This window comes from Trichophyton rubrum, assembly GCF_000151425.1.
Source record: "Trichophyton rubrum CBS 118892 genomic scaffold supercont2.1, whole genome shotgun sequence".
Taxonomy (NCBI): Eukaryota; Fungi; Ascomycota; class Eurotiomycetes; order Onygenales; family Arthrodermataceae; genus Trichophyton; species Trichophyton rubrum.
This window is the reverse complement of record NW_003456428.1, coordinates 1,806,989-1,833,895: the sequence shown is the minus strand read 5'-3', so window position 1 is coordinate 1,833,895 and position 26,907 is coordinate 1,806,989. Positions and strand designations below refer to the sequence as shown.

Genomic DNA, 26,907 nt, shown 5'->3' with positions numbered 1-26,907 from the left:
TCTCCCGCCGCTCTGCGTCTCTGATATTCCTTTTTCCTCCTGCTCTGTCGCCCGTCCTATCGTTCCCACCCCCCAGTTGGCGTCTTTCTGGACGTGTTTTCGCCACGGGGCGCAGGCGTGGATCTTGCCGTTCAAGAACATTCCACTCTTACTCACTCAACTCTCACTCGCTTTCTCTCTCTTCAGCCAGGCTAACTTAAGCTCGCGGATATTCCTGTAGGCTCTGCACAGCGAGATTGTCCACCGTACACACTATTTGTTCTGTCGCTGGTGTCCATCTGGCGCCACCGTTGAGGCCATCCGGGCTTGTCAAGTCTTGCCTGCGTTTCTCGTTGAGTCTCTGCATACCCGCGATTCGTCTAGAACTTAACCCAGGGCAGACGAAAAACAAATCCTCGCTCTGCTCCTGCTGCTGGATTCTTTTTTTTTTTTTAGTATTGCTGTATCTTCTTCTTCTCTTCTTTTTTTATTTGCATCTTTCGTGTTTTCTGCCCTTGTTTTTCTTTGCTTTTCTTTTCCTGTCTCTATCAGTCTCAAGTGTGTGCGTGTACTCGTTTCATTGCAATCATGGCGGGGAAAATGACTCTATATAAACTCGTTGTCTTGGGCGATGGAGGAGTCGGCAAGACAGCTCTCACAATCCAGGTTGGTCTTGAAACACGATCCTTAAAAGAGGAAAAAAAAAAAAAAAATGCCACAGAAAGAAATAGCATCACTAACGGGAAGCAGCTCTGCCTGAACCACTTCGTCGAGACATACGATCCTACGATTGAAGACTCATATCGCAAACAGGTCGTTATCGACCAGCAGTCGTGCATGCTCGAGGTGCTCGACACCGCCGGACAGGAGGAATACACCGCCCTGCGCGACCAGTGGATAAGAGACGGCGAGGGCTTCGTGCTCGTGTACAGCATCACCTCGCGCTCCTCCTTCACCAGGATACAGAAATTCCACCACCAGATCCAGCTCGTCAAGGAATCAGCCAGCTCCGGCTCGCCCACGGGAGCAAGCTATCTCTCCTCCCCGCTCAACTCCACCATCTCAACCGCGCCCGCCGGCCCCGTGCCCGTCATGCTCGTCGGCAACAAGTCAGACAAAGCCGTTGAGCGCGCCGTTTCGTCCCAGGAAGGTATGGCTCTTGCCAAGGACCTCGGCTGTGAGTTTGTCGAAGCCTCCGCCAAAAACTGCATCAATGTCGAAAAGGCCTTTTTCGATGTTGTCAGGCTGCTCAGGCAGCAAAGACAGCAGCAGCAGCAACAACAACAGCTCAACCGGCCGTCGGACCGGCGAGCAACTGGGTTTGGTGGGCAGGGCGGCTCTAACAGGGACCTCAACGGATCAGACTATCAAAAGGCTCTACGTCCCGATCGATCAAAAACGCACAGGGGTGTCAAATGCATGATTCTCTAGGGTCTTTTTTGCTCCATTCAACTATACACCCTTAAACTGTCCTCCCCCTCCCCCCCTTCCCTTTTTTTTTTTTTTTTACATCTAAACTGCCTCTTCTCCCTGCTTCTTTATTATCATACCCCGACTTTTATTCTTATTCTCTTTTTTTTTGGTTCCCCGTGGCTCCTTGGATATTCCCCCCTCGATATTTATATTCCTTCCTTGTGCCAACTCCCGCTGCACAACGGTCTTGAGCTGTTTCCCTTTGGTTCGTTTCTCCTATTTTACAGCCTACTCATCTATTCTATTCCGATTCCTATCTGGCCATGCCATCCGCCGCCAGCCATCATCTACCACCTACCGTCTTACCGTCTCACCGTTTCCGAGCCAACCATACCTGAAACCGATACTTTTTACATGACTTGATGATCTATACGAACGAAGAAGTTAATTATCTTTTTTTCTACTATTTCTGCCTTTTTTCCCCACATTCCTCTTCTTGCCGGCCCGCCTGTCTGCCTGCTACTGCTGCTGCCTCTTGCCTTGGTTTTTTGCCTTCTCTAGCCCAGGAGTTTTTATTATTATTTTTTTCAGGACTTTCTCGTCTGTGCGCATGAATCAAGTGGGGAGGATGGAGAAGAGAATATACAGAGAACTCGAGAGCAATTGGATGGACATGGGGAAGGGAGGAGGGTGGTTGTTGTTGCATGCTGGATGTGTGATGTGATGGGTCATCTGAATCTGCGGGACTGCGGGACTGCTAATGCTGCTGCTACTGCCGCTACTACTACAACAACCTGGATTGAGAGACTACGTGAGACCGTTATATATATATATATATACATATATATATATATATACATATATATATACACATAATATCATATATATACATGTGTTTCTCTTTTACTCTCTCTACCTTATTTTTTTCGCCTTATTTTCTTATTTCGACAACTGTTTTTCTTCCCTTCCCACTCTTGCTGCCCGGTGCCCAGGAACATGGCCGGATGAATATCTACGCCGCTGCCAATGCGATCCCCACAGCAAGCAATACAACGCAATATTAATATGCAAGTCTACATACTCCGACGGCCAGCATAGAAGAAGTTGAGATACCAGGGAAATCCTCGGGATACACACCCGCAACTACCGAGAACACTAGACGGCCGGCCACCTCAAACGCTACGCCACGGTTGCCCCTGTACCAACGTTATCTATTATCCAACCTCTCCTCGCCCAGCCCTCTTCTGCTGCCAACGGGCTTTCTAACACTTCTAACTAGTTCTCTGTGCCGGGGGGCTGGTTGCAAATGTATATAATATCTATCATCACAGCTAACGTGCTCAGGGTTGGGTGGACATCTCGCTTACTTATGTAGTAGACGGTGTATATTCCATGTCTTCTCCTTTTCGTCGTCTTCTTCTACTACTCATACTTCTTCGTCCTGTTGTAGTTCGCTTCCCCTATACGCAATCTAGATACACTGTTAATCCACCAAGTTTCCTTTAATAACTCCATCGTATATAGACCGACTTGGGTCCCATATCTAAATACTTAATCTTCATCGTCACCTTCATCCCAGCCCCCTGTCAGCCCAGACAGCCTCCCCGGCCTGCCATTGGCCTGCACGGCCGTCCTGGGCTTCATCTCACATCCCCCGGCAGCCAACAGGGGGCTGGGCCAGACGCCATGGAAGGCAGCAAACGGGATGCCGGCAACTCCCAGCTGCCTTTACCTAGGTAAAGCTCGCTCTTATGTAAACTGGCTGTTATGGAGCATCGTGTTATGGAGCATCGCCCCTGGGGCCGTGGCCGGCGTTCCGAGACATGGAACATCCAGTTATGCGTCTTACTTAATCCTTCGGCGTTGCTTAAGCGGCATAACCGGCCGACCTGCAACCATCGATCAACCAACGCCGACAAGGACGGGATCAAAGCTGCTTCACAGCTGCTCGACTGAACTGGCCGTTTGATTAGTGATAATCTCGCTTCGCCTGTTTTGATATCTTGAATAGCCGTTATTCGCTATTAGCTCGTCATCCCAAGCAATAATGCCGGCATTACACCCTCAGGATGCAGTGCAGAGCCTATCGCTCACACACCCGGAGCAGTTCTGGGCTCGCCACGCAGCACAGCTTCACTGGCACAAGGAGCCTTCTGCTGCTCTACGCATGGGCACAAGGACGCTGGCCGATGGTACTCGGCATCAGAGCTGGTTGTGGTTCCCGGACGGGGAGATCTCGACTACGTATAACTGCGTAGACAGACATGTCCGGGCTGGCCGCGGAGCAGACGTGGCTATCCTATGGGAGTCGCCGGCGACAGGCCGGGAGGAGAAGATCACCTATAGCCAGCTGCTGGAGGAAGTGGAAGTGCTGGCGGGCGTGCTGAGGGAGCAAGGGGTGCAGAGGGGCGATGTGGTGGTTATCTACAGTATGTCTACTTACAGCGCGTGGACGGAACTGTGTTGAATTTTTTTTGGCTGACGGCGGATAGTGCCCATGATACCTGCTGCGCTTGTTGCGGCACTAGCAATTACAAGGTTGGGAGCAATCCATGCTGCTGTCTTTGGCGGGTTTGCTGCATCCTCCCTTGCCCAGCGGATAGAGGCAGGCCAGCCGAAGGCTGTTATGACTGCATCCTGTGGCATTGAAGGCAAAAAGGGTCCCATTGAGTACAAACTCCTGGTCGAGGACGCTATTTCCAAGAGCTCCTTCAAGCCTGAACGGGTGATTGTATGGCAGCGAGAGGAGCTGCGTTGGTCTCCTATCCGTGAGGACCGGGGTCAGAGGGATTGGCGCCGTCTGGTAGATGATGCAAAAAGGCGTGGTCTACGGGCTGACGCGGTGCCAGTTCGGAGTGATGAAGGATTATATATCATATATACCAGTGGTAGGTTATATGTTACATGATTTGTGATGGGAGGAGGCAAAATAAGAAAAAAATAAAAAATTTGGCTGATTGAATGGAATGTGACAGGAACAACGGGAACGCCAAAGGGAGTGCTGAGAGAAGCCGGTGGCCACGCAGTCGGCTTAAATCTCTCTATCAGGTACCTTTTTGATATCAAGGGACCCGGCGATGTGATGTTCTGTGCGTCTGATTTAGGGTGGGTCGTTGGCCACTCGTTCATACTCTATGCACCACTCCTTGCAGGTGCTACGACGCTGCTGTATGAAGGCAAACCAATCGGGACTCCAGATGCTGGTAGTTTCTGGAGGTTAATTGAAAAACACAAAGTAAACGCCTTGTTCACTGCTCCCACGGCCTTGAGAGTAATACACAAGGAGGATCCCAAGTCAGAACTGCTACATCAGGTCGGTCAAAGGGGAGGGTTGAAGCAGCTCAGAGGCCTCTTTCTAGCTGGCGAGAGAAGCGAGCCGAGCATTGTAGTAGCCTTCCAAAAACTGCTGGAACAGCACGCTGCGCCTGGAGCAATGGTAATAGATAACTGGTGGTCATCTGAGTCTGGGTCACCCATGACGGGACTTGCTCTGAGGCCTGACCTGGGAGTAGCCAATGGCAAGATTCCAAAGACCAGAGCACTCAGAGCAAAGCCCGGCTCTGCCGGCAAGCCAATGCCCGGGTTTAACGTCCGAATAGTCAACGATGAGGGCGAGGAAGTGGAGAATGGTACCATGGGCAACATCGTGCTGGCCTTACCGTTTGCTCCCACGGGATTCACAACTCTGTTCCACGACGACCGGCGGTTCTATCACGGGTATCTCAAGCGGTTTTCCAGCCGATGGATGGATACCGGCGACGCTGGCATGATAGATCAGGATGGATATGTCCACGTCATGTCACGATCAGACGATATCATCAACGTAGCTGCACACAGGTTCAGCACTGGTATGTGTAATCTTCTTTTCTCCTAGGTTCGATAGTTCCGGTGCTAATCTCTTAGCATAGGGGCCATTGAACAAGTTATTCTCTCGCATCCGGATATAGCAGAGGCAAGCGTAGTAGGCATTCCCGACAGCATCAAGGGTCATCTGCCATTTGCATTCGTGCAACTGTATCCCTCAGCCAAGACAGCGTCTGGAATACCAGCGACTCCGTCCAGAGAATTCTTCCAGGAAGTCAACGCCTTGGTGAGAGACCAGATAGGGGCTATAGCCTCGCTCGGAGGGATCGTTCAGGGCCAAGGGATGATCCCAAAGACACGGAGCGGCAAGACACTTCGACGGGTATTGAGGGAACTTGTGGAGAAGGCAGCCGAAGGTAAGTATGATGCGGCTGTCAATGTACCGCCAACGGTCGAGGATCCGGATGTTGTTGGAGTGGCCAGGCGCAGAGTGAAGGAGTACTTTCTCCAGCAGGCGAAGTCGCAACGCAGCAGCAACAACAGCAACACGACCAGAAGCGAAGGACGAGCAAAGTTGTAGTTTCACGACTTCACCCTTAATCTTCGCCCTCAATGTTCCTCCTTGTCGTTGATGACTGAACTGATTTTAAGAAAGATCCATTGGATTCTAGCCTGGGAGGAAGCGTTATACATTCGTCCATCACGACCCTGTCATCTCGCACCGCAAGCCCGGCCTCTGCTTCTTCGTCTTGTTCTTCGTCTTGTCTTGTCTCTTTCTTCCTCCTTTCTTTTTTTCCCTTTTTTCTTAGCATCGTGTCCCTCCCTTTTTATACTTCCAGCTCGTGATCTTAAAAAAATTATTGCGATGGTCGCTATCCCATGCATCTCCCCCGGCCCTCTAATTGTTTTTTTTTCTTTTCTTTTCTTTTTTTCTTTTCGCCTCCCAGCAGCGACCCTTGGATCGGCCAGCGGGAATGAGCCATGGCTGTCCTTTTTTGTTCATTTAAGAATCGACGGGAACAGCAGACGAGGGCTCCAGCGACGGCTCCATAATCCAAGCTACCATCCTTGGTTCGAGAACTCTTGTGTCTGCCCAACCCCATGTGGTGATCGGCCCTGTCAACAAACAACCCTTGCCTTATAATGATATTTGATCCTGTATCCCAATATTACTATAGGTATCAGCTCGGCGAAACATCTGGATGGAGCAATGGTTATCGAGCAAGGGTGACGGCCCTTCCCAAGCAATAATACCGCCCTGCTATGGTTCTCGCAACGGCCTCGCTGCGGCCTCTCTTTTTGCCCTGCTTGCTTTTTCCGACCCAGCTGCTTATCGGTCGAATGGCGGCCTATTTGACAGATCGAATTTTCCCCAACATTATCGTGCCTTTCATGGCAGAGCGAAGAGGAGCAGAGGGAGGCCGCCAAAAAGTGAGCTCACAAGCCGAACCTTTGGGTTGCATGCCTTTCGCACCCACGTATCGGTAAGGTTGGATGCAGCAAAGCTTCGCGCCTGGCCTGCAGCAGCGAGCCCACCGTTCATTTTAGGCTAAGGGCATCGTATCCCTCTACTATCGAGCCAGGATTAGCCCTGACGTACTAGTAATACGAACTGGCACAGCTCTCGGGCCGCTGGAAGAGACTTGCTCATTTGTTCATGATCAACGGCGCATCTTCCCCGGTGGAGAGCGTCCTTCCAATGACAAAGAGGCGCCTGCGAGAGAGAAAAATAAAAATTCAGTAAATAATCTGCCAGCCAGTCGAAAAGCCGGTGCTGCTACCGTTGCACGTATATCTTATATACGGAGTCAACTATTAGGAGTAAGGTCACTCACACTAAACCACAGGGAGGCCGTTTGGCCCATCACGCCAGATACCACAGCGCTGGCTTCCTCTTGCAAAAGTAAAGTGCCCTCCCCCCTTTTTTGCTTTTTCTTTTTCGTCGTCGTCTCTCTCTCTCTCTCTCTTTGCTTCTTCTGCTTGTTCGCCAGCGTTCTCGGGGATGTCCTTGTGGAAAGGCGACTGGAATGTGTTTGGGCGATGCATGAAGCTGACAGCCGGCCTCTCTCTCTCTCTCCCTTTCTCTCTCTCGTGCGGTGTGCCCCTTTTTGCGAGTCAGGCAGACAGACAGCCGGGCAGCCAGGGGCAGACAGGGACACAAGCAGAGTCCACTGGTCTGATATCGATCCCCCCCCCGTACACACACGCCAATGTCATCGACGCTTGTCGCGCGGAAGTTTTTGACTCGCAAGCAGGCATATCCCTCCCCCAACTCCACTGGCAGCTCCTGCTCGCTAGGCCGTTCCCGACATAGCGCTGCATCTCAGGGCCACCAGAGCTCGTCCAGGGGGTAGAACTAAGTATGTCCATCAGGGCCGGCCGGCAAAGCTGCGCTCGAAGCCTCCCTCTCGTTCTCTTTCTGCTCGCGTTGCGCAGCTCTGTCCGTGGCTTTTGATATCTCGAGTCGCCTCTCGAGGTTCAATTTGATATATACCACTGACACAGGTCTGACGTGCCACTGAGGTTCCCGGTCTGGCTCTGGCTGGCTGCGTGTTCTCTATAAACCATGTAAGTATAACTGTTATTGTATTGTATTATTATATGGACTCGCAGACGGAAGACACTTCTCTGCCTTTTTTTTTTCTCCTGCTTCGCCTGCTTCAACCCCTTGCTCGTCTTCACATGTTGTCTCCTGCTTAAGCGTTGAAGCCGCTGGCTGCCCATCCCTATCGTCCCAATCACCCCCTACTCTGCCGCGTTCTGCATTGTTATCCTCTGCTTCTGAACGCTGGCAGGGCACACTGCATGGTCCTCCATATTATCACTGCTATTATTGGGTCAATGGTGTTAACCGCATGGTAATATCTTCTGTTGTCTTCTTGATAGATTTCGATTTCGCGTCGTTTTTTTTTGGTTATATCCAGAATCTCTTTTTTTCTCCCTCTGGTCTCTTGTCTCTATACTTCTGCCCTCTTCCTCTCCGTCTCTTCCTCCTCTCGCCGACCTCCTTTTCGTCTGTTAGTGGCCGCTAGACGCCCTTCTCTCTCTTTTCTCCGCAATCTTACGCCTGACGAATGGATACATAGTTACAAACTGCCGGGACATTCTCTACTGTACGCCATGGTATAGTCGCATGGCCACTGCGCGCAGAAACTTGGGGTTGACCTCCGGGACTGGATATCTGCTACAGTTCACTGATATATTGATATATTAAACGGCCGATTAGTATCTGTATATCTATATCTATATATACCATTGAACATCAAAGAGACAAAGCCCGGTTGGCATACGTGAGATGCCAGGTCAGGCCTCAATGGATTCCAGGGACAGCGAGGGGGTTTACACCTCGCATGCTTTGACAGATACTCCTTACCAGACCCTTGTGTCCCGCCAGTCGCTGAGCTGGATAGATTCTCCTCCCAAGCCGTCCTCGCTACGGCTCGATCCAGCGGACAGCCATGAGTCTCGAGGCAAGCTTGATGCTGCCGGTGAAGAATCCATTTCTCCCCTTGACCCCCGACGGTTCACTCCTACGTTACATGCCTCCCTGGTCTCGGAGATATTGTCCTTGCGTCGGGACCTGGAAGGCAAGTCTAGTGCTATAGAGTCCCTGGAGCTGAGCCTAGAGGCCTCCAGATCAGATGAAGAGTCTCTGAAACAGTCACTTGCCATCCATGCAAAGGAGAACAGGACGTTGAAGAAGCAGATACAGCTACTCGAGGGCGGGTCCCTCAGCGCTGTCACCGAACTCACCAAAGAAAGAGACGATGCATGGGAATCCATAGCTGAATCGAGACGAAGATTGGAGGATGCCCAGAGGAACGCCAGACTATATCAAGATCAAGCCGAACGGACGCAGGAACTGTGGGATGCCGATCGTCAACGATGGGACGATGACAAGCGGAAACTTGAAACCAAAGTGCACATAGTCGAGGGACGCCTCAAGACAGTTATCAATGAGATCACTCTCTCGTCTCAAGCTGCCCAGAGGAAGCATAGCGAAGCCCATGATCATCCCGATGGACAGCTAAACGAGCCGGGCGTTGACACGGTCGATTCCACAACTCCCCGGGCCATGGACGCAATGAGCCTTCGATCAAACAGCCCGGTTGCAGGACGACGAGGCAGTAACTCCAGCGTCAGCACCTACAACAGCTCCAACCACCTTCGGAGTTCGGTCATGGGACTTACAAACGGTACAAGCCTAGTGAGCACCAGTCTTGCTGATGAATTAGCCTGCGAGGAGACGGAAGACGAGGATATGGAGAGGCCTGGTAGCAATTGCAGGGCATTCTCGAGAGCTGAAACAGAGCCCTTCTCGTCCGCGCACGAACAACGACCAATGTCAAGCCAGTCCATTCTCACTGGCCAAAAGGCGAGGAAAATCTTGGGACTTGCATTTGATACATCAAGCGCTCAAAGCTCTCCGGTTAGGGACCATTGGTCAAATCCTGCTTCACCAAGATACAACAATTACTGCGAGATACCAGAGACGCCAGTCTCCAGAAGTTATCGAGATGTTGGAATACAGTTTACTCCTCCTCCCTCACCTCTCGGAGATGCAGCAGTGGTTAATGGAATTCATCGTCCGTTTACACCCCCGCTGTTACCGGAGGCTCCCATCACACCCCCGGCAGCAGATGATTTGGTAGGTGTAACAGAGAAGACCACTAGCGTCTACGAAACGTTTGACATGGGAGTTCAAACCCGCCCAGCCGTTGTAACCTCTACCGAATGCCAGACTATTGAAGACTTCCCCGAAACTCAACCTCAGCCAGAACCAGCTGATGAACAGCAAGATCAGGACACAATGGTATCTTCCTCCACTCAAACTGAAGAAGATCAGGCGCCCAAAAAAGAATCACCCCCGGGGACCCCGCAGTTCAGTATTCCAATGATTGCAATTCATCCTCCATTGTCAAACCCATCCACTCCTCGAACCAGCGTTGTCCTCCCCCCACAAACGAAGAGTGCCTGCTCCCAGACTCTCCCTGAGCCTCAATTGGACATGAGGTCATCTGGAGTCCAAACTGACGAAATGCGCGAGGTTAAGAGGCCCACTCGTCTGCCCTTCGACCTGCTTCCATCCGCCTTTCCGGACCGGTCGGTGGAGCCCACCCCTGATACAATGAGGCCACCGGTGGTCTACCAGCCATATCGCCCACCCCCCGCAAATACTTCGACTACCACTCTTCGACTACGAGAGGCCCCGCCCGTTGACATGCCCATATCACTATACCCTGGTAATAATGATAACGGCCCACTCACTGGAGATATGCAAGGCGACATCAGACGCCCCTTTAGGTCCAGTAGCTTGTTTGCTGGATTCGACCACGAAAGCGACGACGACGCACCCCGTCTGCCAGTGGAAGAGGTATTCAATGACGATGAATCAATACTAAACCGACCAATGGCATCATATACCATCAAGATGGGGAAGCTAGTATCGAAACCTTCCAGCCGTTCCATCCTCGATGAGAGCCCCATGGAAGCACACGAGGATGAGGAACCCATGGTTGCTCAGATCACCGGCGATGAAAAACGTGGTAGTGGTAGCCTGCGACGGTCCTCTGCCACTCGCGGGAAGGCCTCCACCAGAGGGTCGTCAAGAATCACCAAGAAATCAGCCCCATCCAGGCAGACGTCTAACAGTAGAAGGGCTGCCAGTGGATCAAACGCAGCAGATTCAAGACCAAGAAGCCCTCAGACTTCCAACGTTGCTAATACAGCAAATGTTGGTTCCCGTCCTCCATTCCCTGTTCCAACCCGTCTTAGTTCCCGCAAGGTTCCTTCTACGAATGAAGATGCTCAAAGTCCGACTCCGAATGGGGGTGGTGGATCAATATCAGACCATAGCATGATGGGGCGAGATTCCACTCTCCGAAAGATACGGTCAGCAGCCGCGGTGTCGAGACCGTACTATCGTGATGACAACACTAATTCGCTTCGCTCTCCTACTTCCACAACGACGTCGCTTGCAGGTAGGGAGAGCCCGCCATACCCACACCGTCTGCCTCAGTCTCTAGATCGAATTTCAATATCCAACAAATCTCCGAGTTTCAGCGATTCACGCCGGCCATCAAGGGGCGGAGAGTCTTACCATGAGCGCAAAGCATCTTCTGCTGTATCGGTGCAGCAGACAAGTGTCGTTGATGCTATAGCCCAGACTATGATTGGAGAATGGATGTACAAGTACGTCCGAAGAAGAAAGTCCTTTGGAATGACAGAAGCTCCAAAGGACAAAGATGGAGGTGAGGGCGGGAAAAACTCGGAAGAAACATCCACTAACATCTCTGGAAATGGCGTTCGTCATAAGAGATGGGTATGGCTCGCCCCCTATGAAAGGGCTGTTATGTGGAGTAGCAAACAGCCGACAACTGGATCTGCTTTGCTAGGCAAGAGCGGTCGCAAATGTAAGCATCCCCTATATCCAATATACCGCAATTCCAATATACCGCAATTTGCAGCTAACATATCATCAAACCAGTAATCATCCAATCCGTCCTTGACGTAAAGGATGATAACCCCTTGCCTCGTGGTGCCTCACAGCAGAGTTCATTCAACCGTTCAATCTTGATATTGACTCCCCAAAGAGCCTTAAAATTCACTGCACTAACCTTGGAACGTCATTATGTCTGGTTAACTGCTCTGTCTTTCCTGAGCCACTCATCCCTAGGCCTCGATGACCTCGCAACTCTACCACCAGTTCCTCAGGTGGAATCAGGACCACGGCCACTTACCGCAGCTCTACGTCGAAACCCTATCCGTGACTCGATCAGGGTAGCCAAGGGGAAGACCCGACAGGTACCCAACAAGTCTCGTGCAGGAGCACCTGCTCAAGCCACAGTGCCAGAGGAGTCGTTCCCTGAAATGCCGTGTAGACCAAGCAACGGCGGGGACTGCGCCGCACCTCCTAACGTTCCCAGATTCGCAGCACATTCTAGAAAAAGAAGCAACACCACTCCTAAGCCTTTATCAAACCCATTTAGGTCTTTCTCTGGCAACACGGTTGCTCCATCTACCTACAGTTCAACTACGTCTGGGTCTTCTGACCTCCAATCACCAACCTCCGTGGCTCATTCGGGCGTACACAGCGGACAGAGCAGTTTTATTCCTCGCACATCCGAAGCCAGTGGACATCCTCCCCCCGGTATGGCAAACTTCTTTGATGCCGTTGGTACCATGAGAATGGAGGCATTTGTCGATAAAGGCGATGTGCCACGTCAGCGTGGCTATCGTGGGAGAAAGAAGTATTACTGGCCCCAGAGCCCCGATCTCGAATTCCGTGAATCAGACGGCGGAGGAAACGATTTCTTCCGAAATTATAACCCATTCAGGGGATTCTAACCGTTTATTTCACCTACATTCCGAAACTTCTCTGCTCTACCATGGGCAATTTTCCTATCTAACGCACTAACTTGCCGCTATGAAATCGCTGATCTACTTCAGCTATGTAATCTATACCTTTTCGCATTCTTTCCTCTTTTTTTTTCTCGCCCTTTTCATTATCACTATGGCCCATCTACCTGGTTTAGGGAATGGGCGGTATTCTGATCTATCGATCATCTTTTCTTTTCTTTTCTAGCTGGCCCAGTGCTCACTATCTCTTTAGTCTCTCAAAAACTGTTCATATACCCTCCTGTTCTATGTATATCTTGCAAGGCGGAATGGAGGCAAGGCGCTTTGTTTATGGATATCCCTGTCCTTGTCATTGGCTACGGACATATGTGTACCTTGCTTGCTTTCTATGTCCCCATTCGTTACACAGTCCACCTTTCTTTCTCAACCGGTTGATCTGACTCATTTTCTTTAACTGTGTTAAGGAATTCGCATCAAGCGAGTATATTTATTCCCATCAATGCTACATTTAGATAACGTTGAAAATATTCAAATTCTTAGTAGTACATGTACTTCATTGAAGAGCTATAATCGCCATATCAAATCCGTGCTACTTCGGGTGTACCCTTGGAATCTAAAATTCGAAATCCAGGGGCTAAGGCTAAAAGATGATGCACAAAGCATACTTCACATGTAGAAACTTCACATCTGGTGTGACGTTGGTTCTTTGACCGCAGGTGAAGCTCCTATCATCTCTCCAACGTTACCAGGGAGGTCATATAGACACTTCTCCGGCATTTGCTTTTTGGCTTCACCCAGTTGGCCAGATGAAACCAAGTCCGACACCTTGCGTATCTGCTCCGTGATGTCAGTGATCGATACGATCCATTCATCCACGTATCGATCAACCGCTTCTCCTTTTAACCCAATTTGTATTGAGCGATAGCCGAGAGGGTTAAAGTGGAAATCTCGTTCGGGATCCCATTGGACCCGGACGCAGGAGGCTTGCATGCGCGATTCCCAAGGTGACTTGTCTTTATAGAGCGAGTTATCGACATGGCTCAAGCAGGCATTGCGCAGTGCCCATTCGAAGCCAGAGCGAGTGATCTCGATTGCTAGAACCCGCTCTTGGTTAGGCTTTGTGGCCCATCCGCTTCGATATGCAACCCATAGAAATGAGGGCTTGATCCAGGTCATTCGACCACGTTTAAAGGGGGCAACAAAGGCCCCTGCTCCCAGTGCAGCGTCTGCTATCTCGTTCGAGTATGCTTGGTAAATGGTAATGGTGTTTTCAGTAAACTTTGCCCGGATGGCACGGTAGGGGTTGTTGTCCGTCATTTCATATATATGGGAAGTGGTATTTGGGGGGGTAGTAGAGTAGATCGTAGTGATGGTATAGACCTGAAATCCTTTTATATCTTGATATCAAATGTTGAGTGAAACATGCAGGGATAGCCAGAGAGTAATGGGAACACTTGAATAATTGTTGGTAGCCAATACCATCAATGAGTCACACTCAGCCGCATAAAACTTACATTTCGCCAAAGCAAATTTGAGTCCGTAGACTACGGCGAAAGCTGAAATAGCGAGTTAAATGGTCAAGTAGCCTAACTATGTGTGGACTCCGCGGTAGAGGTTGGATAGATGTTGGAGGCGGCTATACATACCTAATGAGGCCCAGGGTCAGCGTGCAGCTTTGCGAGAATGGCGAATAATAAACGGGTAACATATATGCTTGATTCTGTCTCAGACACATTGATACATACAGAGTTCCAAGGAGGTAACGCTATCTCAGGTCTAATAGTCTAATGAAAAGCTCAAGTTTGTATCACCTCCAAACTTTAGGGTTGCTTGACTGTGAGAGACTGGAACAACCACGGGAACAAGAACTCCCTAGTAAAGCCGGGCGATACGTTGATAACACCATATCTGAGTCGACATGGCCTTGCTAGAGTGGTGTAGAGGGTTCAACATAACCATGACACAACGTTCGGTATTTCTGTTCGTAATGTCGATAACGGTAGGATATCATAGCTTCGCCTCCTCTTTGACCTCACCAATCTTTAATTTCGCACCGTACTTCTTCAGGACGCCGTCCCCATGGTACTATGGAATATTATTAGTAGCCACCCAAGGATTTGGTAGAGAAGTCCTGAATATTGCAGCTACTAACCTTCCAGAACTGCTTTGAAGCGTCCTTGCCAGCAACTCTCTTTAGTATTCTAGAGCCGCCGGGGTGCTCCTCAATAAAGTTGGTGATATCATACACATCCGAATCAACAATGATATATAGGCCAGACTCGGGAGTCTTGTGCTTTGCGACTTCAGCTGCAGTAAATGTTTTCGTCATATCGGGCAATTTGCGATGGAGCTGCAACTATATTTTTGGTTAATATTCATGATTTAAATTAATACATTGGGGTTACCATTTTGACATAAAATCATTCCCTTACCTAATGAATGGATATATAAAGACGTGTATATATTGAAAAGATGCTTGTCGAGGACTTGGAGGTAGTAGGAAGTTGAATGACATACTATCTCCATAAAGCCGAAATGCAGACTACTCTAGCGGAGAGCCGAGGCATGAACAGAAACGATCAGGTGATCGATAGCAAATGGACCAATAAACAACAAGATATTGTCACTAGATCATGTGACTGATGAGTAATAGACTTCCGTGATTTTATTTATATCACATGATCTTTACTAATGGGAATACTTCCTAATGCGGCAATAATTACTTAATAATATGATTGATATCTTATCAATGATAATACGGTATAAAAAGACAACGGCGAATAAAATACTATAATACAAGTACAACTGGTATGATATGCTACTATAAGTATATACATTCTCAAGTGTTGTAGATTCGTATACTTTGCTAGTTGACTTGAACATTGCTTATCGTAAAGGGTAACAGGCTATGATCTTGCTTTCTCTGTGGCATGCTGTCCCTTTGGCTTACCTAAGCCAAGAGTCTCAAGGTCTTTCTTCTTATGATAATGAGGAGCAACCTCGGTTAACCATTCGGGTTGCAGCGGCATATTGCTACGCATGAACTCTTTGCTAGTCAACACTAGCTCGAAGTAGATAACCCATTTTGGATCTGTTCCAAATAGAGTGCTTGATGGATGGAGGTAGACAGTCTGTCCATTTTTGACAGTTCGATAACTGTCTCCTCCACGCTGAAGCCGTGCGGCGTTAGGGAAGAAGCCTGCTGTCACAGCTTTTTGGATCACAGGGAGGTTGTTTGCTCCTGCGCTGCTAAGGGTGACTTCAACACGGTCACATAACCTAGCAAGTTGGTCTCTAACATCACGGGCACGAGTTAAGCTTCTTTGCTGAAGGAAGTTCTCCCTCGCCCAGACGTAGCTGAAGTCAGCATCTACCCATTGATTCCAGATGTTGAGCAGAGTTAAGTGGTCACCCCCATCTTTGACAGTAAATCGAGCCCGAGCACTGTCTGCATGAATTTTCTTATCTTTGGGCCTGTAAAAAAGTGCACTTGCCTCTCCCAGCATGGCGATGATGGATAGGATCTCCTCAACACAGCCGTACTTGTCTGCTGCCAGGATTGATTTCGAGAGCATGGGATCTGTTGGAAACTCTGCCATTTGACGGCCAACTTTTGTAAGCTCTCCGCGGTCGTTCAAGGCTCCCAATGCGTAAAGCTGTTCAAGAGCACGAATCAATGTTTCGGCCGGAGGTGGATCCATGAAATCAAAATCAAGCAGATCAGTTATTCCTAATGAAGTCAACATGAGCACCACACCACTAAGATTTGTGCGCTGGATTTCTGGTGTGGTATTCTGCTCAAGTTCATTATAATACGCCCACTTGGTATACAAACGGAAGCACTTCCCCGGGCCAACACGACCAGCGCGACCAGCTCTTTGACCGGCAGATGCTCTAGAACAGGGGGTAACAACAAGGCTTTCCATTCCAGTGCGGGGATTGAAGACGCTCTCCTTGACGAATCCTGGATCAATAACGTATACGATGCCGTCGATTGTTAAACTTGTCTCAGCAATATTTGTAGCAAGAACAACTTTTCGAGCTCCCGGAGGAGTGGGCTCAAATATCCTTGTCTGAAGTTCGGAGGGCAAATTTGCATAAATAGGGCAAACAACCAGCTCCCTGATTTTATTTCCAAGCTTCCGGGCTGTTTCCAACAGATTTTGTTCCGCTGATTCAATTTCTTCTTGGCCCGTCAAAAACACTAATATATCACCCGGTCCCTGGGAGATATGGATTTGGAAAACTGTTGTGATTGCGGCTGCCAGGTAATTGGCCTCGGGTTGAGATGTATAATGGATATCAACAGGGTATCTCCGGCCGGGGATATTAAAAATAGGGGCGTCATCAAAGTACTTTTGAAACTTTTGTGCATCCATTGTAGCGGATGAGATAAGAAGCTTCAAATCAGGTCGAGCTTTAGCAATGTCTTTCAATAGGCCACAAGCAATATCTGTCGGGACGGTACGCTCATGAGCTTCATCAATCATGAGGGCAGAGTAGGAAGCAAGATCTGGTTCCATAAGCAGCTCACGTAGTAAACGGCCATCAGTCATATACTTTAATACTGTCTTATCAGATGTGGTATCTTCGAATCGAATTGAGTATCCCACTTCATCACCAAGCTTAACCCCTACCTCCTCTGCCACACGTGCAGCAACGCTCATGGCAGCAACTCGTCGTGGCTGCGTACAGCCGACCTTCATGCCACCTTTTGTATATCCTGCTTCATGTAAATATTGAGGGATTTGAGTTGTCTTTCCGCTACCAGTTTCACCGACGATGATCAAAACCTGATGGTTAGCTACCGCATCTAGGATCTGTTCTCGAAATTGATATATCGGTAGGCTTTTTCGAGTTTCTTCTATTGACTTTGCTTTCTGCTCAGCAGCATCAATCTGCTTGTGTAAAAGCATTTGCTCCTTTGTCATAGGTTTCCGGTCACCAGCCATCTTTGAATCCATGATAAAATTCACTTTTTGCGCATCATCAAAAACGTACTCGTAATCCCCTTCGTCAACGAACTCTGCTTTTTGAATCTGAGCTTTAGCTTTTGCCGTTTGCTCAAGTTCCCATTCTTCATGCTCTGTGACAAAACGTTCCTTTCCATGGTCATCACGGTCAACATATCGCTTATAAAGTGCTTCTTCTTTTCGCTTCCGGTCTATTTTCCCTTTCTCCGTTATGTAGTCTTCAGGGAGGAAATAGCCATCTCGATGGTCATCAATTTGCAGTCGCTCCTCAGCCAGCCGTAAAACCTCCCTGTTCTTTGCAAACTCTTCTTTCTCCCGTCTTGTCAATTCAGGATTTTCCCGAAGTTCTGCTGTCTCCTCCGCAACTTGTTTGCGCAACAAAGCTAGGCGTTCAGCCTCTCGCTTCTTCAGATAGTCCTGTCGAGAACGTAGTCGAAGATCTGGCATTGCAGCGGCCCTAGCAGCCGAGTCCTCTGCAAGTGCCCTTCGCGACGCTGTTCCGCCGTCTTTCTTAGATGACCTATCTTCGACCACTTTTCTAGACCGTTTATCATCCTTTGAGATAAGCCGTTTGGCAAACTCATCTCGCTCCCTCCTATCACGCTCCCTGGCCTTTTCATGGTCTTCCTCAGAGTGGTCAAAAGTCTCAACATCATGGGAAACATTGACTTTACCCGGCAAATTCTCTGCAGGAGACTCATATTGTTCATCCTCGCCTGAAGGGGGTTCTTCATCGCCCCATCGGCTCTCAAAATCGTGATTATCTATTCGGCGAAGTTTCCGTGGTCGATTGTGTTCTCGTCCATCCGTATGACTATTCCTCTTCTTATATTCACTACTGCCATCACTCCTATTCTTTGCTGTAGATCGAGACCTGGACGATCCTGACTCCCTTGATTGCGGTTTGCTAGGATTAAGATCATTATCCCCTATCTCGTCCTCCATTTCAACCAAGCGATACTTTTTCTTCCGTTGTTGTTGTTGTTGTTGTTGTTGAGTGGGCTTGTCCTTTGAAGATTTGCCATCTCGCCCCGAGGGATTCACACGACTCCATAACTGCGTACAGAAGGGTTGTATGTCTGCATTTCCACCATCCAAAAACACTCCAAGTTGTTCGCGCAAAGACTCTTGTGATTTGGCCTTTGAAGCAGTTGCAAGGACGAAATCAACGACTGTAGGGTCCGAAACTCCGGTGAGTTGAAGGAGGGAGTCTGAGATGTATGTCTTGATGTCCATAGCGAGCTTCGTTCGAGCACGATGCGATTGTGATTTGAAGATCGAGGAGTATCATGGGCATACTAATCAAGTAACGAGTGTAAGCAAGTCAACATAAGGCTATAATTCCTGCGCGACCATCATCATGGAGGCAAATACAAAGTTGGTTGCGGTCAGTTAAAGGCCGAAGATCAGCTTTTGGAGCTTCATGGTAACTCGGAGCCTGCTGCTTAGTCAGCATTTGGCTTGGAGTTTCTTGAAAGGAGGAAAGGGAGGGTTATTTGATAATGGCTTTTCAGTCGACAGTGCTCGTTTAATATGACAACTGAACATGCTAGAGGGATGATATAGAGGGCATACTAACCTGATGGAGTAGTATTGGGACCTATGCTACTGTTCTTACTGGGGCTACTTTGATAGAGTGCATTGCTCTATATGGTACTCTCCGCCACTCCTCAACTGCCTACCTTTATAGATAATGAAGAAAAGAAGAAAGTGTGGGAAGAATGCTCCGAGCATGCACTCTCACCCCTACTAATCGTAATCTGCATACTCCGTACGAGGTGTTGGCATGGGCGATTGTTACTTCGTACTTGGCTAAGTTGAGCCGCTTCAATGCTAAGCAAGAATCTTAATTACTAGCCATGATAACTAATGGTTGCCCGTAGCTCGGCAATGATAGTCTACATGCCGAGTAAAAGGAACGCTTCTCTGCAGGATAATCTCAACTGTCATCAAAAAGGTCGGGATGTCTACCTTCACTTCCTCCTTGCTTATCGGTAGTTACGTGTTACCGAGCGAGCTCCCGAGGCCTCGTACCTGGATGCGGCTGAGCGAAGAGCGCTAAACTAATCCCGGAGAGATCGCGGACATCAAAAATCATCCATCAGGCAGCTCAACTTTTTTCTCTCCAGCCGAACGAGACGGCCCCAGCATGTCCAGCAAGCGCTGAAATTCGTACGGGACCCGGCCGACATGTCCTCCAGCAACGGCATCGGCAGCTCCTCGCTGTCAACACCCAGTTCGGACCCGAGCTCGACAGGCAAAACCCCCATGCCACCAGACACTGCGAACACCGTTGAACTGAACACCATGAAGCCTATCGGAGTGGCAGAGGCGATTGGACTGGAGATGGATATAATGCAGGCTGGCTAGGCTTGGTGAAATAGCTGCGATCAAGGAGCTCTTTGACCGCGGAAATATGATATTAGCTATCGGGACGAGGAGGGCATAACCCCATTACATGTAGGACTCACGGCAACGCCAAAAATGGAATCAATAGCTGACCTATGGTTGTTGTTTCTATCTAGTGGGCCGCTATCAATAACCGTTATGAGCTTTGCAAGTTTCTTCTCGATTCCGGGGCAGATGTCAACGCGAAAGGCGGCGAATCAGTAGCTACACCTGCCATGTGGGCTGCTCAGAGATGTCACCACTATATTGTCCAACTCTTACTCCAATACGGAGCAGATCCCCTCTTGACGGATATCCAGGGATTCAATATTATGCACCTTGCAACTATCGATGGGAACTCATTTCTGCTAGTTCTGCTGCTCCATCAGGAGATCCCAGTTGATATTGCCGACCCCCAAGGCCATACAGGTCTCATGTGGGCGGCCTACAAAGGATTCCCTGCTTGTGTCGATGTCTTCCTTCGATGGGGTGCCGATGTCAATGCGACTGACGAAGGAGGGCTTTCACCATTGCACTGGGCATTGGTTAAGGGGTCCACTGCTTGCGTACAAAAGATAATAGAGTACGGTGCAGACAGATTTGCTGAAACGAAGGAAGGGAAAACACCAGCGATTGTTGCAGATGAGATGAAGACAACTCATATATGGCATCATGCGCTAGGAGAATGCGGTTATGAACCTAATGGTACCAGTTCGGCTGTACCGTCCGTCATTGGACGAATGTTGCGGTCATCGCTATACATGTCCAGGTTTTACTTTCTCTTACCCTTTTTTTCATTGCCTACTATTGTCACCATCTTGAGTTCTCTGTCGATATATGTCTCTATTCTTACGGCCCTTTTATTTATGTTTGGTGTTCATTTGCTTATTAAATGGGTTTCGAAGAGAGGTCCATTGGATTTTAGAGTACTTCAGAGAACGGTATGTCTGCTGCACCATGCTTCCTCTCACATTGCTGTTAGTTCTAAGATACTAAATCTTTTATTTAGGCGTTTCCGGCTGGGGTTTTTTCAGCATCTGCATTCTGGGTTGCTCTACGATGGTTGCACGTTATCCTACCTAGTGAGTATAGAAAACTAATCCCTTTTTACCTATGATTCGTTCCATGAGGTCGGATGATTCTGTGGACTGACATGCCTCTAGCTACCTATTCTTCTTCACTGTTTCTAAATTTAATATTTCTCACCCTGTTTGCATTCATGACCTACTTTTATACATATGCTATGATTGAAGACCCTGGCTTCGTTCCAAAGCTTAGCAGCAGGAACGAGCAGAAAGCTGTTATTATGGAACTTATTAATGATTGGAGCTACGATGAGGACCATTTTTGTGTTCCTTGTATGATCAGGAGACCGCTAAGGAGCAAACATTGCAGGCGATGTAAGCGCTGCGTATCTAAACAGGACCAGTAAGTCCCGATTCGAACCCCTTGATGTGATTGCCCATTGCTGATTGTGATTTAGCCATTGCCCTTGGATAAACAACTGTGTTGGGAACAATAACTTCCGTCACTTCATGCTTTACCTTATCTTGTTACTTCTCGGGATTGTTGCCTATATTCGACTGGTCTTCCTTTGTAAGCTCTCACAAATCAATATGTTTCCGTGACGAGTACTAATCTGGTTGACAGACTACTCTGCCATTGTCCCGGGTGGCGTGAAAGTAACGTGTAATCTCATCTCACCATGGTTATGCAATGTGGTTGAAACGGATACCTACACTTTTGTTCTAACCATCTGGACCTCGCTCCAGCTGATTTGGGTTACGATGTTGACTCTCGTTCAGCTCTATCAGATATCCAGAGGAACAACCACTTTCGAGGTCATGAGAGGCCATGGTCACGGTTTCAGCCACAGGGCCCCTAACACTCCCAACCAGGCTTTATCAACGGCCGAGAGTAATAATCACTCACACGGATCCTGCTTCACCAAGTGGAAAAGCCTGTTTGGCCTTGATGCCTTCATGGCCGCTGCCCAAGACGGACTGAAGGATGGTCAGAGCCATCGAAGACGACAAAACCCATTTTCACATGGAATTGTTCGCAACTGTCAAGACTTCTGGTGTGACCCAGCACCGTATTTTGGCACGCGTCAAGCTGGTAACTCGATGCTTGGAGGGAAGGTTGTGAATTACTACAAGATGTACGATGCGGATCTTCTTGAGTATTCAGGCGGCCGAGTCTAGATCAGTAACTGTCAAAACTGAGTTCCCACCGGCGTAACCTTGTACTCCGTACATGGTGCAGCAGCACGCGCCAGGAACAGGGTTCTCCTAGTGCCTCACTTTTTTTTTATCTTCTCACCCTCGCCCGAATTTTCTCATTCCCCTCCCCGTCTTCCCCATTTCCTCTTTTCTTAGTTCTTCTCTTCTGCTATGCCTTCTACTTTTTCTCTTTGCCTTCTCAATTTAGCTCATAAGCTTGTGACTCGAATATTGTATGATAGATCGAAATTGTTATGTCACTTACGACTCTAGTCCTGTGACTCGGACGCAGCATATCACAACCCCAAGAACAAATACGGGAATATTAGAGGTCAAACTAACCAATCCAGCTTGGTGCTGCCCAAGGTTACCACCGGTTCGCGGGACCTTCACGCTTCTTCCTCACAATCCGTCTTCAAATTTCTTACCAAATTCCTGCAGACTGCCCGCGCACACCGCGGCATCACTGGCCGAGAATTCAGCAGTTAGCCAGCTGCTTGGGCGCAATTTCCCTTATGTGCAGCCCCGTAGAGCCAGCCCTGTTGGCGCTTGGTGCTTGGCGTGTTGCGGGTTTGGCATATTTGACATTGCTACCCGGGTCATTTCGGAGGCTATCAGATGCTGCAGCTCCACAGTAGGATCTGATAACGAACAAAGTTTACACTCTGGCTTATCAGATCGAGGAGTTGCGTCTCCTATTGCTCCACGCGGGTAGCAACACAAGCGCTAGAGTGCGAGTATACAGGGATCAGCGCTGTCATGTTAGTTAGGTGGTTGGGTGGGGGAGAGGATGACAACTGGTACGGAGTACTCCGTATTCTTAAATACTTTACTACCGCTGTACGGAGCTGTGCATGTTCAATTACTCCATACGGAGTGCATACTTTGTGGATACAGGCTTGGAATTACGGTGTATGGAATAATTCCGTCACACTCATGCACAGGAAAACTTTGACGCGAAAATATACGAAAAACATAAAGCATCCTTTGTTGACCCTGCCTCTAATATGTGTACAAGGAATGACTAGAGAGAGCTCTGTGTTCTATCGCCCATATAGGCATGGAATTATCTGACTAAACCAGTCAACTCGGAAATATTGGAGAAGGTGAGTAGCTATAGAATTAAGCTAGGATGTTGTAGCCAGCAGACACAACAAGAGTGCCTGGATGGAGAAACGGTGATAAATTCAAACAATTCTGTGAGAACTTTTACGTCGAAATTAGAAGCTAAACAGCTAACATAGTGTGGGGGGGAGGGGGGAGAAAAAGACACATGATGTTGAAACAGAAAGGCGAAGGGGAGATGTTCTGCCGTATGACCAGACTCAAGAAATTTCGATTTTGCTGCTCATCAACTCACGGGGAACCCGGCTCCTGCTTCTGCCTTACCAGGCTAATTTTCACTAGAAAGCTGGGCACCAAATATCGCTTGAACGATCTCCGCGCCTCGGACTGCCAAAATTGATAGAAGACTGTCGCTAAGACCATGAGTAGATTCATTACACCCTTGCAGCCAGATTCCAGCATCAACATCCACCTGACTCTTATCCAGCTCAAGTCTGTAGTTTCTCTGGACCTTCCATCCCATGTGTTTTTGGGCTAGAAGAGGCTCAATGGAAGCAAGGATGCTTTCATGGGCGTTTCGTACGTAACCAGTTGCCAAAATCAGGACATCCGCATTCATCTCCTCATTGTGGGTTCCGTTTATGGTGGTGTTTTCAGTGTGGCAGTGCTGCAATGATAGATTGAGTTTCTCGCTCTTATCTGATTCGACCTTGGAGATCAGACAGGAAGAGAAGATTCTGTGTTGCCATTGAGTCTCATCTGGGTATTGAATTTTCTGGATGTACATATCTGCGTAGATTTGTTCAATAAGCTCCGGCCTTACAACACTGTAGTTGGTGGAGCGGTGGCGGTTGAGAAAGAGCTGTCTCTCCTTCTCACTCTGGTTGAAGAACTGGTCCACCCTCCCGGGGTTAAAGAGCTCATTGACACTGGGACTATGTCAGTAACGCCACATTGCCTAGCCTCGAAATCTTGCTTTTACTTACAATGGGGAGTCGTCACTCGGGCGGAGGGCCGAGTCTCGCATGATAAGGCTGGTTTTAGCATTTGGATATCTTTTCTGAAGATCATGGAAAATCTCAGCTGCGCTCTGGCCGCTTCCAGCAACAGCAATGCTGTACTCCTTAAGGGTATTGTTAAGAAGGCTGGGAAGGGTGGTGCAGTAGGCGGATGAATGAATGATTCTTGAGTTCGTTGGAAATTCCGCTGGAATATTTGGCTTTCCACCGATAGCAACAACTACGTGACGGGCCTTGCGAGTAGTTACTGCACCAGTCTCCAAGTCCTTAGAGCGGACAGTGAAGAAATGAACCTTGCCAGTCACAGGGTCGACATCCGAAGGAGTGACGTCGAGGACCTCGGTTCCGTATCTGACAAGGTTGGCGAATTTACTCGCACACCACTTCATGTAGTCTTCGAATTCAATACGGGCAGGGAGGAAGGTCCCGAGGTTGGCAAAATCAAGGAGGCGATCATGAACTTGTAGGTAGTTGAGGAAGGTAAACTCGCTTCTGGGGTTGCGGATGGTAGCCAGATCCTTGATGAAGGAGATTTGCATCTTTGACCCAGGAAGAAGCATGCCAGAATGCCACGCGAAGTTCGACTGTTTCTCTAGAAAGCAGATTTTTGGGAGAGTGGTGATATCTGAGGAATGAGTAGTTTCAAGCAGGTGATCGTGAAGAGCAATGGCTATGGCGAGTGATGCTGGGCCAAAGCCAACACAAATAAGGTCATGCAGCTCATCATCAGAAACAGAAGGCAGTAATGGGTGAGTCTGCACTCTTGTAGATGATGTCGGGGTGGTTTCAGGATGAAGTTCCAGCTTTGGCACAGGGTAGTTGGTTCCATTTGTGAACCCGTTGCCCATGGCAGAAGTACCATTTATGTATGGACTTAAAGATTCAAGAGAGGGTGCCATTTCGTCCACCAAGATGTATATATAGAAGCAATGTCAGTAGTCGTATTAGATCGAATGCTTTCGTTTGGGGATAACGATGAAAATGAAGAAATGTTATTGCTGAACGATGCAAAGGATCAACTGTATATACTCGGAGCGGAAGATGGTTTATTAAAGCAACTGGAGTAAAGGCCGAAGAACCCCTGGAACATGCTTTCTATCTCCGTCGGTACCTGCCCGCATGTCGCATCAGATAATCATCATTGACACGGGAAAGGAAAGTTTAGAGTTGACGAAATGGTTCCACCAGAAAAACCCTCGATGGCCTGAAAACGGAGCTGCCATGCAATTAATTTGCCCCAAGTGATGCAAGTAGCGAAGGCGCTTAGGCGAAGGTATTAGCCATGGGGAGGGGGGGTAAAAAACGAGCCGGGGACCTCCTGATCCTCAAGGTAGAGTTTGGGACACGGAACGGTGCTGCTGCTGACTATTTCCATAGGCTGTGTTTAGGAATCCCTGACAGGATGCGTGTCAATCGAGAAAAACGGCACAGAGAAGGGGGAAATGGTCACCCTCTCTTCCCATTGATAGCTCTATCTCTCTGTGAATGAGGAATGCATATTCCAAAGGGAGCGGACGGTTTGCGCTGCGTTCTTTTCGTATTTTCAACCCATCTTGCTCTCTTTTGTTTTTTTACTCTGCTACCTGCCTGCTCGGGTCGACTCTTCACGCTAACTTGTTTCTCCTTCGCTTGTTTGACGGGGGTTGAAGTGGGCTGTGGGCATTCGGTGGAGATTTGCAGCGCTAAGTGTGGGAATAAAGGGGCCACTGAAAGGTCGGATGTTGTTGACGTCGCACCGGAGTTTACAAATATTCTTAGTTATCAGATCGATAAGATTAGATCCGTGTTTGACCGACATTCTACGCTAGCTCGCATTTGGACATAATCACGTCTTCCTCCGACACCGAGAGAAAAAAAGCAAAAAAGAGACAAGAACGACACTTCTTCCATCAACCAAGACGCCAAACCAGGGGCAAACACAACCTCCGGTCAAAAAAGACAGATCTCGATAAGACAAGGAGGGAATTCACCAACCAGTCCTCCACGCTTGGCCAATCATCCGGCCATCAGCAGCCTCGAGGGCCGACCCTGACAGAGAGGAGCAGGTTTCTCTACTGGAGAGGCCGGGATTCATCGACCCTCGGATATTGCCTGTCATGTCTACTGCAAGGCATAGTTATCTCTGCGTTTCATAATCTTTGTTTTTCTCCCTACTTTCGGAGCAAGCAAGAGGGGCAGCTAACGGTATAACACGTAGGACTCTTTTTTTGCCGCAAGGCACACAGCAATGGTGCAAACCAAGATTGACTGCAATGCGAGTTCAGTCATTCTTCGCTCAAAATTTTTTTTCTTTTCTTTTTGTTTCTTAATCTAAGGTTTCATCAGTTTTTCGACTCGGTTAGAGGCTGCTTGTTGGACCCGCGGGTTTAAGCTCGCCTGGTCCTCATTCCCTGAGCTGGATCCTTGCCTGGGCGGGACGGCGTTTTCGCGCCTTGTACTCCGTACCTCGTATGGAGTTCTTATTCTTCTCCATCACTTCCTCGGCCGTCTCTCTCTTGTTGAGCGCTGTGTTGAAGACGTCACGCGCTTAGTCGCACTATAGTTAAAGTGGGCATCCTTAATTACTTTTTCTTATCAATCTAACCGTCGGAACTGATCAACTTTTTCTTTGGTATCTTGAAAGCATTTATATAGCTCGCCAACTCAGGCCTCAGCTATGCCGGCATCAAAGTGGATTCTCATTTC

The 26,907-nt window shown here is 48.7% G+C and overlaps 9 protein-coding genes across 9 annotated transcripts; 5 read left to right on the top strand and 4 right to left on the bottom strand.

Moving 5' to 3' along the window:
- Positions 1–520: 520 nt before the first annotated feature.
- Positions 521–1,466, top strand: TERG_00705 (uncharacterized protein). Its single transcript, XM_003238670.2, has 2 exons — positions 521–645; positions 730–1,466. The coding sequence occupies exons 1-2, from the start codon at positions 568–570 to the stop codon at positions 1,408–1,410; spliced, it is 759 nt and encodes a 252-aa protein (XP_003238718.1). The 5' UTR covers positions 521–567; the 3' UTR covers positions 1,411–1,466.
- A 1,836-nt stretch (positions 1,467–3,302) lies between these two features.
- On the top strand, positions 3,303–6,127 carry TERG_00704 (uncharacterized protein). The gene is made up of 3 exons (XM_047747640.1): positions 3,303–3,821; positions 3,885–5,240; positions 5,301–6,127. The coding sequence occupies exons 2-3, from the start codon at positions 4,475–4,477 to the stop codon at positions 5,774–5,776; spliced, it is 1,242 nt and encodes a 413-aa protein (XP_047603602.1). The 5' UTR covers positions 3,303–3,821; positions 3,885–4,474; the 3' UTR covers positions 5,777–6,127.
- A 2,364-nt stretch (positions 6,128–8,491) lies between these two features.
- Positions 8,492–12,543, top strand: TERG_00703 (uncharacterized protein; the record flags this gene model as incomplete). The annotated part of the gene is made up of 2 exons (XM_003238668.1): positions 8,492–11,609; positions 11,684–12,543. The coding sequence occupies 2 exons, from the start codon at positions 8,492–8,494 to the stop codon at positions 12,541–12,543; spliced, it is 3,978 nt and encodes a 1,325-aa protein (XP_003238716.1).
- Positions 12,544–13,236: 693 nt separating this feature from the next.
- TERG_00702 (uncharacterized protein) lies at positions 13,237–13,872 on the bottom strand (the record flags this gene model as incomplete). Its single annotated transcript, XM_003238667.1, has 1 exon — positions 13,237–13,872. The coding sequence occupies one exon, from the start codon at positions 13,870–13,872 to the stop codon at positions 13,237–13,239; it is 636 nt and encodes a 211-aa protein (XP_003238715.1).
- Positions 13,873–14,562: 690 nt separating this feature from the next.
- TERG_00701 (uncharacterized protein) lies at positions 14,563–15,081 on the bottom strand (the record flags this gene model as incomplete). Its single annotated transcript, XM_003238666.2, has 3 exons — positions 14,563–14,640; positions 14,708–14,911; positions 15,073–15,081. 3 exons carry the CDS (start codon positions 15,079–15,081, stop codon positions 14,563–14,565), a joined length of 291 nt encoding a protein of 96 aa, XP_003238714.2.
- Positions 15,082–15,461: 380 nt separating this feature from the next.
- TERG_00700 (uncharacterized protein) lies at positions 15,462–18,764 on the bottom strand (the record flags this gene model as incomplete). The annotated part of the gene is made up of 1 exon (XM_003238665.1): positions 15,462–18,764. One exon carries the CDS (start codon positions 18,762–18,764, stop codon positions 15,462–15,464), a length of 3,303 nt encoding a protein of 1,100 aa, XP_003238713.1.
- Positions 18,765–19,718: 954 nt separating this feature from the next.
- On the top strand, positions 19,719–19,898 carry TERG_11613 (uncharacterized protein; the record flags this gene model as incomplete). The annotated part of the gene is made up of 1 exon (XM_003238664.2): positions 19,719–19,898. The coding sequence occupies one exon, from the start codon at positions 19,719–19,721 to the stop codon at positions 19,896–19,898; it is 180 nt and encodes a 59-aa protein (XP_003238712.2).
- A 254-nt stretch (positions 19,899–20,152) lies between these two features.
- Positions 20,153–21,016, top strand: TERG_11612 (uncharacterized protein; the record flags this gene model as incomplete). The annotated part of the gene is made up of 1 exon (XM_047750699.1): positions 20,153–21,016. The coding sequence occupies one exon, from the start codon at positions 20,153–20,155 to the stop codon at positions 21,014–21,016; it is 864 nt and encodes a 287-aa protein (XP_047605209.1).
- Positions 21,017–23,524: 2,508 nt separating this feature from the next.
- On the bottom strand, positions 23,525–25,347 carry TERG_00698 (uncharacterized protein). The gene has a single exon (XM_047747639.1). It carries the CDS (start codon positions 25,119–25,121, stop codon positions 24,186–24,188), a length of 936 nt encoding a protein of 311 aa, XP_047603601.1. The 5' UTR covers positions 25,122–25,347; the 3' UTR covers positions 23,525–24,185.
- Between the last annotated feature and the right edge of the window lie 1,560 nt (positions 25,348–26,907).

Bases quoted from the DNA above. Each gene is read 5' to 3' on its own strand.
- TERG_00704 (XM_047747640.1), top strand. From the start codon at position 4,475: ATGTTCTGTGCGTCTGATTTAGGGTGGGTCGTTGGCCACTCGTTCATA. The intron at 5,241-5,300 runs GTATGTGTAATC...CTCTTAGCATAG, and splicing joins TGCACACAGGTTCAGCACTG to GGGCCATTGAACAAGTTATT.
- TERG_00705 (XM_003238670.2), top strand. From the start codon at position 568: ATGGCGGGGAAAATGACTCTATATAAACTCGTTGTCTTGGGCGATGGA. The intron at 646-729 runs GTTGGTCTTGAA...AACGGGAAGCAG, and splicing joins AGACAGCTCTCACAATCCAG to CTCTGCCTGAACCACTTCGT.
- TERG_00698 (XM_047747639.1), bottom strand. From the start codon at position 25,121: ATGGCACCCTCTCTTGAATCTTTAAGTCCATACATAAATGGTACTTCT.